This window comes from Terrapene carolina, unplaced genomic scaffold (assembly GCF_002925995.2).
Source record: "Terrapene carolina triunguis isolate 2854851 unplaced genomic scaffold, T_m_triunguis-2.0 Scaffold198, whole genome shotgun sequence".
In the NCBI taxonomy this organism is placed as follows: Eukaryota; Metazoa; Chordata; order Testudines; family Emydidae; genus Terrapene; species Terrapene triunguis.
This window is the reverse complement of record NW_020664549.1, coordinates 2,049,222-2,060,590: the sequence shown is the minus strand read 5'-3', so window position 1 is coordinate 2,060,590 and position 11,369 is coordinate 2,049,222. Positions and strand designations below refer to the sequence as shown.

General features: G+C 46.0%; 1 protein-coding gene across 1 annotated transcript in view; it reads left to right on the top strand.

Annotated features, from left to right (window-relative positions):
* The first annotated feature begins 532 nt into the window (after window positions 1–532).
* Window positions 533–11,369, top strand: part of LOC113407099 (neurofascin-like) — a 100,668-nt gene continuing 89,831 nt past the window's right edge. The window contains exons 1-3 of the mRNA XM_029912298.1: window positions 533–626; window positions 10,370–10,475; window positions 10,982–11,178. Of these exons, the coding sequence (XP_029768158.1) occupies window positions 533–626; window positions 10,370–10,475; window positions 10,982–11,178 (397 nt within the window). The remainder of the gene's footprint in view (window positions 627–10,369; window positions 10,476–10,981; window positions 11,179–11,369) is intronic.

The following is an 11,369-nucleotide window of genomic DNA, read 5'->3' as shown; positions in this document are numbered from 1 at the left end:
AAGTGGGGAAGATGTGACTAACCTATCTCATGGAGGTGTGTTGTGAAGATGATGAAGTGACTGTTGATGTAAAGCGCTTTGAATAGGTTAAATTCTAAATCTTTAGTTCATATACATCTTTCCGAGTATTCTGATGATATGTCATCGAATGACTGGAAGTCAGTGAAGATACAAGAGGACTCTGTAGGGCTAACATCTCTGGAGCACTCCAATATTAAGACTGTAAGCTCTTTGGGGCAAAAACTCTCTCTTACTATGTGTATGTACAGTGCCTAGCGCGATGGGACTCAGATCTCTGATTGGAGCCTCTAGGAGCTACCCCAATACAAACAATTACAGATGAAAATTGCTTCTCTCCTCGGCCCAAAAAAATAAGAAAATGAGGAATACTGAGCGCTCTATAATCAGCTCATTAATTTGTGGCTTGTGTTTATTTTGCAGTTAAGAATCCGAGGAGTACAGCTACTGTGGCAAGAGGCCAGCCTGCCCTATTGAAGGAAAGTGGAAGCATAATACTATCCAAACATTCAAAATGGTAATGCAACAGTACCTCCTAACCTACACAGGAGTAGTGTTTGCTCTGTACCTTCATCATATCATCAGAGCCATTGAAGTTCCCCTGGATCGTAAGTTTCTAGATTTATTTTCGGCTTTCTCTAAAAATCTCCATTCGGGGAGCCATGTGGTGTAATGGTTGGAGCGAAGGACTCGGGAGCCAGAGAGACCCTGGGATTTCCAATCTGGGCTGAGCCATTCACTCACTGTATGACCTTGGGCAAGTCTCTTGAGCTCTTTGTGCTTTAGGCAACTTTATTGGCTAAGGATTGGAAACTGCAGTGAATGCTGCATCTAAGCTAAGCTTTTCCTGGTAAGGAATTAATGTCACAATCAATATTAGCGCAGGATTCCTGGCCTTTTCCTGGAACGTGTCCCATGAGAACGCTGATCATTTTTGCGGGCTAAGGCCTGGAGAGTAGTTGCAAAGAGGGAAGAACAGGAGTCAAAGTGACCCCTCCCCCCCAGCGTCAACACCTAAAGTCCCGTTCCAGTGCCAACATGTACCTCCTGTTTGGTTGGTTGCTTAGCTAAACTGTTCTGATTTTGAAGCTATTGGAGCTCTTGTTTAGGGGAGGATCTGATGCAACCTGGGGCTCCAATCCTGCAATAAATACACATGGTAAGACCCTTGTGCGCACCTGCAAGTGCTGCTTTGTACAATTCCCACAGGGATGATGGTCTTGGGAGAGGAGTTGAACAGGGTGTATAGACATTGTCCATAGGTGAGAAGGAGGGGATAACCCTCTCCCTCTGAGTAGATGAAGGTGAAGATGTCTGCAGAGATGTGCAGGGTAAGTAACTCACTGTTCTCCCTAGCGTGATATAAGAGGGGTGAGAAGTGGGGCTCATTTTGGCAGTCAGGGAAGAAGCGTGCTGGAGCTGAGAGGAGAGCCAGGGGAGAAGAGGGTTTCCTCCTCTTTATTTCCACTTAATTGAAGACCCTTATGTTGTACTGGGCTGAGGAAAACCCTGTCATATTTGTTTGGCTCTGATAGGTGTTTGAACTCCACCAAGGTGCACAGAATCCTCTCCTGCCTTTCTTAGGTGCTGTGCTGCTGTGTAATTACCCTTCATTGCCAGCAGAAACATGAATTCACCCTAATGGGCTTTACTTGAAGATGAGGGAACTTCCATCCTACAGGTTGCTGCTGTGTTAAGGAAGCCAGTAGCTGACATGCCACTGATAATTAAGAGACTCTGAAGATGTATGATATGGGCAATTACTATGGAGACTGTGTATGGGGTGCTCCTTCATGGAGGAGAGAATCTCATTAGCAGTCCTTTCAGGAAGATGCTGTCATCAAGATGTAGATAGGTCTGGTCCCAACGGGAGGAGGAAACTGGGTTATATCGGGAAGGTTGCATGTACAACTCTGCAATTTTTATCTCCCTCCATCAGGCTGTTTTGGGTGAATTATTGGGCAGGTTTTATATTCTATTCAGGAGGATAAACATGGAGGGGAAATTCAGGGTAAAGAAATTGCTGCTGAATGATTTTGTTAAGCCACCTTAACACACCAGTGCTTAGAAAATGTCTGACCTTGTGTTGTCATATTCTAGACCGTGTCATCTAAGTGGTTAGAGCATAGCAAAGGCATTGTTGGCTCAGATTCTATTCCAGACTCAGCCACTTGGGTCACTTACTTAACCTCTCTGTGCCGCTGTTTCCCCCTCTGTAAAAGCGGGTGTTAATAACCACCCCACCCCCTCACAGAATTCATTGCAGCTCTGAAGCACATGGAAATCCTTTTATGAAAGGTGTTAGAGAAGGGTACAGTATTATCAAGGCCTAACTTCAGGCTAAGGGAGCATGACACTTCCTGATATGGGAGGTATAATATTGGTTTGTCTTAGACACTCTAGTCATACAAACTGGGCTCAAATGCTTTCCTGACTTCAATGACCAAGGAGGGGCAGGGGACTGAAAGGTTATGGGCAAGAGACAAGAGAGGTGCTTTTACGCAAAGTTTGGAAATAGGTGGAAAGATGTAGGTTGGCTCCAGGAGCTGCAATGGATGAGGCTCTCGCGCTAACTGGGTGGGTGGGTGAATGCATGGCCCCCATTCAGCAAGGTGCTTAAGCACGTGTGTACCTTGAAGCATGGAAACAGTCATGACTTCGGTGGGACTGTTTACATGCTTTAAGTTAGTCACATGCTTAAGTCTGTTGCTGAAACAGAGCGTAGATGTGGAGAGAGACTGGACAGGAGAAGAAAGAGAGAAAAGGTGTATGAGGAAGGCTTGGAGTGAATTCATAAATAAGGCAATTCATAATGGGATCTTTAAATGGACGAAAGTCAGTGATGGATGGCAGGGATGCTTGCTCTTTCTGAGAGTTTCAGAATGAGAGATGTGGGTCTGAGCTCCCAAGGATGGACCCACAGCTGAGCTTTCATCGCAGGTCACACACAGGTCGCTGCTGCCAGCTGGTCGGTGGTGAAATAGGCTGTTTGATCTAAATGTATCAGTTTTGACAACAGTTTTTGGTCGGGAAGGTTTGAGAGCGAAAGAGAGTCGGACAGGCACACTCTTCTCTCGTTGTCTTCTGGAGCCTGGTGAATAGGGTCCTAGCCTGGGACCAGGGCCCAGTGCTCAAGTCCCTGTTCCACCTAATTCAGAGTGAGCTGGGATGAAAAACTCTGTGTCGCTGCAGTTGGTGGTGGTGTAACATGCTCACTGCACTTGTTGTTCCCAACAATGAGAATGTATTTTGTGCACACGATTTGATTGTGACACTTATCAGGCCCTGCTTTGTTAAGAACTTAGAGCCCTTTAAGAAATGTAAGCTCCCTGAAACGGAAGGAGAAGCAGCACGGCCAGACAAAACCTAATTGATTTTAAAAGAGCTTCCTGCTGCTGTTCCTTGTGCCTTGGATGGAGGAAAGCGTCATTTTGCCTACTCAAGTGTAATGCGACCTTAGAAAAGTAGAGAGGAATGCTTATAACTTGTGCTGTGGAATATTACTTTCTGTTTCTACACTATCTCCCATCTGAGGAACGTAAAGCGCCTATCGCTTGTTCCTCACACCACCACCCGGGAGGTAGGAAAGTATTGACATCTCTCGGTGAGAAGTGCGGAAGCAGAGGTAGTTTTAAATACCTTGTTTTACTTTTATGATTTTTTACTTTGCTATGTTCAATGCCTATGTACAAAGGTGACTGGCACTCTATAAATACCTAAGATCGATACTAAAGTGAGTTGCCATTTGCTGATCGGGAACAGGATCCATTTACACTAGCAAAACTGTGTCTACGGATGGTGTCATAAGCCAGTTTGATATTGCTTGTGTAGACATGACCAAACTCTGCTTACTGCCCTGATTGTTAATATACTCTTGTCCTAGCTATACTGGCAGGGACAAACTCTGTTATCTATCATAAATATCCTTGGACAATAAATTATAACACCAGGCCCTTCTCCAACTCCACTGATACGATAGTTTTGCTTGTGTAGATGGTGCCTTGCCCATAGTGCCTCTGGCAGAGCAAGGAAAAGAGCCAAGGATACCCCACTGGTGTGCCTTAACCATAAAGCTGCCCCCGCTCTTGAGGGACAGCATTTCCCTTTCTGACCCTGTCCAGGCTTCGTTTGAAACCAACAACCATATTTTACTACCGTAACCACCATTTAGACAGGACCCTTGTGTGACTGCATGTAGCCAGATGAGAAAACAAAGGGGAAGCCAGGCTCTGGGGCAGGGTGTGCCTGTCTTCGCCTAATTTATCCTCTTTTAAGGAAATTCAAATGAACTCTGCACAATGTAGCAAACTTCAAAGTGTTGTCGCTCACCACAGTGACTTGCGGTGGGATGAAATCCAAAAGTGGGGTGTCCCAAATGAATGCAGGAGTTAAAGGTCTTGCCAACATCTGTCCCACACAGCTGAGCCCATTTCAAATAGTTTCATTTAACTCTTTGAAGGCATCAAGCGTGAGCTCCATTCTCCTTCTGATGAAGCTTTTAGAGCTGCTGGGGAGTTGGCGTTTTAATCTCACTTTTAACCCAGTCAGTGATCAGGTCTCGCTAGCCCTTTTGTGGCTTCCCATTGTTGAGCTCCAAGACTTAACTAATGAATTCATCACTCCTATCTTGAATGTGAAAGGATACAGGTTTTACTAAGTCGAGCAGGTGGTGCATAAATGGCCACAGCTGCTCCTGGGTTGTGCTGGGCCCTGATAAGTGTGCAAATTGCGAGCTGTCTGAGCAGATGAGCTTTATTCCCTGTGTATTACAAACTGCACAGGACTTCCCTCCGTCATGGGGATAAGCTCTTTCTACAGGTGCATGGATGTGTATTGTAGGAAATCTCCATAGATGGGGAACACTGCCTCTTTAACTGGGAAGCGCCCTCTCAGAGAGCTTGCAAACACAGCTACTAGTGGGTTGGGTGTTCAGTTTGAACATCCCTTGCAGTCAAGTTTGAGAAGGTGCAAAGGGAATCGTGGAGAGGTAAAGTATTTCACTCTTCAGCCTTTATAGCAATAGGGAGGCAGTGCTTGCTAGTGGTTAGCTCAGCAGACTGGGAGTCAGGCAGGGGTAAAAGTAACTCTGAAAACTTACCGGTACGGGGCTAGGGCCGGCTCTGGCTCCGGCTCCAGCCTGCGGAAGGGGTAGGGTTGGGGGGGTCAGCACCCCCCAGCCAGCCCTTCCTGGCCACCTGGCTCACGCCGGCCAGGGCTCCAGTAGCATTTTAAAAGGGCTTGGGGCTCTGGCCGCTGCTGCGCGGCCGGAGCCCCGGGCCCTTTTAAATCGCCAGCCCCGGGGCAGCTGCTCCTTTTGTCCACCCCCCCGTTGGCAGCCGGTGGGGGACAAAAGGGACAATGACGCTAAAGTGCTGCCACAGCAGTGCTTTAAGCAAGGTTCTTTGCCATGGCAGTGCCTTAACATTGCTGCCCCTTCCCCCCACCATCAGCGGCCCTGCCGGTAGGGACCGTACCAGCAGGGCCACCGATGGGAGGGGGGGCGCAAAAGGGGCAGCGACGTTAAAGCGCTTTAATGTGGCAGTGCTTTAATGTGGGCTGCGTACGGGCTGGTACCGGCTTCTTACCGGTACCCCGTACTGGCTCACTTTCACCCCTGGAGTCAGGAGACCGATGTTCTTTTCCCAACTCTATTACTGACTCGCTGTGACTTTGGGCAAGTCACTGCCCCTGTCTGCCTCAGTTTCCCCATCTGTAATATCGGGGATAATACTCTTACTGTGTGACGAGTGTTGTAAACAAATTATTGGGTTTTGAAGATTCAAAGCACCATAAAGAGGAAAGTTTTATTAACGTATGTCTAGCTGCGTTAGAATAGTTACATTACTGCATTTAGAGATCCTGGGGTGAACTGTTTAATAATGCATAGCTCATGCAATCAATCAATGAACCACTGTGGCACTGAAGGGTCTTAACGCTACCAAACTATGGCTCTATAATTTAAAATATATGTTTTGCACGTCGTCTTCTCACCCCTCCAAATTATTTCTTAAACCAATTTTGTTTTTGTATTATAGGCAATGTTGTTAATTTTTATTTGTTGGAAAAGACATAGCATATATTGGAATAATACTTGTCTTTAGTTTAAATGAATTCTAACCTTATAATGTTAATAGAATTGTATTGTTTAACCCTTTGTTAACTTAACAAAAGGTATAATTTTTTAGCCTTAATAATGTTTTATTTTTACCTGCTTATTACTTTCAATAAAATGTGTAAAGAAATATAACAAGTTACGATAAGCAACTAAACCAAGACCATTAAAAATCCAAATAAATCAGTGACTCTCCTTAAAAGCCTAACTAGGTCCCTCTAAAATGAACCCTGTGGTTCTCACCTTGTGTTGCAGTAGTGTCCAGAGGCCCGTCCAGGATCAGTGCCTCATTGTGTTAGGTGCTCTACAAACATGTCTATCACAAGGAAAAGTCTCCCTGCTATTGAGTAACTTGGTTATTTTGCACAGGATTATTTTTCTTCCACTTTTTTTCCTAAACAAAAGCTTTGCTAGACTCTTCTGCTCCCTTCTTCTATCGAATCTTGCTCACTGAGCCCAAAGTCTCGTGCGGGCATTGCTGAATATGGAGCTGGAGCTTCCCGCTATGATGTGTGGACAGTGCAAGTGTCACATCTCAGTGCAACAGTGATGCACCATGGAGAGGAAGGAAGTTGTCCATGGACTAGGGTGACCAGATAGCAAGTGTCAAAAATTGGGGCGGGGGGTGTAATTAGGTGCCTATATAAGAAAAAGCCCCAAAATATCAGGACTGCCCCTATAAAATCAAGACATGTGGTCACCCTACCATGGACCATTCTGCTAGCACTCATTTCCTCCTGCTTGGAATCAGTATCTTCCATATGCTTGGCTGGCCAGTCAGCGGTTTGTTCCCCATTTGCTGTGTTTCAGCTTTCTCTTTACATTGGGAAAGCTTCTGGTGGTTCAGCTCTTACAACCAGGCGACGGAACAGCCTCCTTGTCCCCCTTCACCCTGCCCCGGTGGTCCATCAGGTCTTGGCAGAGAGCCAGCTGCTAACAGCTTAAAGTATCTGTTTAAACAGCTAAATGAAGAGCTTAACAGACCTCTCATGGTTCAGCTCTGGAAATAAACACTGGTACCTGGAGGCAGACCCTGACGCAGGGCTGTGGGGAGGCAGGTACATTAGGCATGATGTCTCCCTTGGCAGTTAAGATGCCTTATGATCTCTTGGTCAGACACTACGTCTTACAGGTGCCTGGGTTGCTTTGGGCTTTTACTTAGTTAGCCAAATCAAGACTTATTAAACCCTACACCTGCTCCCTGATTGCCTGGAGGGCTGGCCTAAGGGGCTCAGTAACTGGCTTTTGAATTTGCCACCAGTTCAAGCCCAGACCTGGTTAGGGATCACAAGTTACCACTATCCGATAAGTATCCTGATGTGCGGTCATTGGTTTGCAGTCTAGTGCCTAGCGGAAAAGCATCTCTCTAACCCACCACCACCACCACAGTCGGCACCTGCGGCCTCCTTGTTGGCAGTCACAGCAGTCGAGGCCACCGATGGAATTTGCCCAGAGAGACTGAACTGCTTTCTTATCCTTAAAGGCGATCCATCCAACTCTGGGAGAGGGCATATTGGTGGCAGTGGGATAAGACGTTTGCTCTGGCTGTGCCCATTCTGTGCTGATCTTATGAACAAGCTTAGCCCATCAGTCTCCAGAGCTGCCGATCTGTCACCATTCAACCTCACTAAATTCACATGTGCAGTTTTTAAAAGGCAGGTTGGGGGCAAGTGGCCTGGGACACACAATCCTCATTGTGAACATGTAATCCTCATTGTGAATATGAAAGAATCATGTATTTGATGGAGGGATTTCCCCATGTTTAAATGAAGGTAAGTGGGCTAGAAGGCATTTGCGTTGTTTACTCTAAAGTGGTCATGTTTGGATATTGATATATTTGTAGTCCCTTTGATAGCCGTGTTGCGTATGTAATCCGTTGGATTCTTTTTCAATTAACCTTTTTTGTTTCTTTTTTTATAATGCTTACACTTCGGAACTAACAGCAAATATTCAGAATGAATGTAAGTCCTACCCTGTCTTGTTTTTTGTATATTAGTCCTGCTGGTGGGCAGCAGAGGTTATGCATGGGGCTGCAGCAGGAGCAATCTGAATGGCTTGTGATGGCAAGGCAGGAACAGAATCCACGAAAGCAGACTCTGTTGCAAGATTCAGATTTTAAGAGCATGAGCTGTTCCTTGGAGGTTGGGGAGTCTGGCCACCCCCCTGCCTCCTCGGACTGTCTGATCCACTGCATCCGTGTGTTGGCCAGTTGGCTGAGACATCTGCAAATGGTTGGACAGTTCTAAACCAGGGCCCGCTCCTAGGACCATATTCTGATCTGCATTATGCCAACATAAGTGCATTGACTCTAACAGAGTTACTCTGGATTTACACTAGATCAGAGTCTGGCTCCTAATTTTAAATCGGGGCCAGTACATAACTGGAACCTGATGCCCTAATTTGCAGGTGCTTCTAATGGCTCTTGCAGATGAGTGGATTCACAATGTAGGTCAGAGCTGCAAATATGGGCCACAGCTAGACACAGCAGACCTTCTTCCGAGGCAGCGGTTCTCAAACTGTAGGTGGAGACTTTCAGAGAGGTTATCCTTTTTTAATGGTGGTTTATAAGGACTCATTTCCAATTCTATCCTGCAGTGAGATTCTCACTTTTTTCCCCACTATCCTCCTACCACCATTCGTCTGCTTCCAACCTAACTCCCTACCTTCCCCCTTCCTGTCCAACATAGCTCTCCTCTTTCCCCTTCAGCGGTGGGCAGTTGGTGCCTTTGAATTTGAAAACTGCCTGAAGTTCTCCTGGCATGCACAATGTCTCCTTTGAATTGCTGTGTGTGCAGAGGGCATGAACTCTGGATTGTGGGGAATAGATCTGCTGTAAGGGCAGCTATAGAATTTCCTCTGTCTCATTGCGTAGCTCAAAGATGATTGTGTATCTCAGCTCCTAAGCAGCCTGGCTCTTCCCCCTCCTTTGGCACCTTCAGAGAGGAATGGGAAGGTAAGAAGCCAGGTTGTGCTGTTAGCTGAAGGGAAGGGGATAGGGAGTCTGCTGTACTCTATCCTACACCCTGCCTTAGATTCACTGCCCCCCATACTCCATCTGACACTGGAACCCAGATTAAGAGGAATACGGCCTTAGTTAGCCCCATGTTGATTCCTTTTCTGTACATAAGGGATGTGCGGACAGGAAATAAGCCCAACCAGAACCAGAGAGGACACTAGCAAAACAGATATGCTCAGAAGTGTCCCCTGCAAGATGATCTGCTACAGGGAATAGCAGCAAAGAGAAGATGGAGTCAGAAATGCTGTGCAGGGGGAGAGAGGGGAAGCTAACCTTGAGTTGCATCCTGTTGTGAGGGAAGCGGACCTTAGACTGGAGGGAAATTGTAATCCATAATGTGGGGATCGTGTTGTGGGAATGTTTGAGAACCACTGCTCTAAGGAGATTTCAGTTCTAATAAAGCGGCTATCATGTCCCAGCAAAAGCTTAATCTTGCAACACAAACACTAACTCTGTGGAGATTTATTGCTAAAAGTCTGTTTCAGAGGAGAACTGCATCTGTTGTTTTGCCGACCCTACTAAATAATGGACATGCATGTCAGATCAATTTCCTATACCAAATTAGTAATGAACAAGTATCTCCTCTTTAAGCTATTTCCAGTTCCTGGGGTAAGAGACGAGGGTTCAGATTCTGATCCCCAGTTATCCTGGTGCAAATCAGGGATAAATCTGTTGAAGTCTCTGGAGCTACGCTGATGTTAAACATAGAGTAATGGCTCAGAACCTGACCCTAAACTGGTCATTGGTATGTTCTTTAGTCTTTCCAAACCCTTCGCTCCTAGATACCAACCTGGAACTATCTCTGGCTAAACATGGAAGTTTTCAAACCATTGTCTTGAATGTGTTCTACCTTGATGGCTCCTTGCAGGAACTTTTAGGTAAAACACGTACATTTGTGTTCTGTCTTTGAAAGCTCTTAGCTAAGATTTGCTGTCATGTTCAGTCTCTTTCATAAAGAGTTTTTTTTTTTAATTTTTCATTCACATCAGATGGCCTGCTGGTGGCGGGGAACTGCCTGATCAGGGAGCTTAAGTCATTTAGATGAGAAGTATGCGGCTCTTACATTTTGAAGAGTCTTTTTACTGACACCTGAAATTTCAAAGATCATTAATATAAACAGTGAATCCCCCTACGGGAAGTCTCAATTCCCAGGAGGATTCCGTTGCAGGACAATGAGTAAAGGGTTTCTCCTCATTCTTTTTTCCTTTCTGTGTCCTTTGCAGTGCCTCAACCTCCCACGATTACAAAGCAGTCTGTGAAGGATTATATTGTAGACCCAAGGGATAACATCTTCATTGACTGTGAAGCCAAAGGGAACCCCGTTCCTACGTGAGTGCATTTTAAGGTTCTCGTGACCTTGAGGTCCTGCTGTTTTTGAGATGCAGAAAAGTTTACTCATGTCAGCAAAAAGGGGAACCAGATCTAAAGACATTCTTGCACTGGACACCAGTGAGTCTTTCTGGGTACCTCGGGCCAAACTCTCCACTGGTGTAAATTGGCACAGCTCCATTATACCAGCAGAGAATTTGGCTCCTTACCTTCCACAGTACAGCACTTAGCTCTGGAATTTAGACACTATGGTGACAAGGGCCATATAAATACCCAAATAGATTTAATGTGGGAATACACAACGGGGGCGAAAGCCTGGCATTCAATGAGAGCTTGGCCCTGGCAGACTCTATGGAAGAGCAACCAACTCCATCTCGTGTCTCGCTTATTAGGTAGGAAAGTTAATGAATCATATGTTAAATGTAACTGTATTGTAGCTAGTAAGGCTCTTCCTGTGCGAACACGGCACGTGGTTACATAATACATGCAATGTCCAACGTTGGCAGTTTTTCTTGGACACGGAATGGGAAGTTCTTCAACGTGGCCAAGGACCCGAAGGTCTCGATGCAGCGCAGGTCGGGGACGCTGGTCATCGACTTCCGCGGCGGTGGGAGGCCGGAGGATTATGAGGGGGAATACCAATGCTTTGCTCGAAACGAGTACGGGACGGCGCTCTCCAGCAAAATCCTCCTGCAGGTTTCCAGTGAGTAATGCAGACTTGTCGCTTCTGTCTCAAGGCTGAGCCAGGCAGTCTACAGCCTCAGGTAGCTGAGTGGCTCTGGTTTGGGTTAAAAAAGATGTTTGCATGACATAGGGTTTGCAGAAGCTGGGAAGGAAATATTTGCCACGCAAATGCCACATCTTGCTTCACTTGCAGTATGTTTGTCTGTTTTG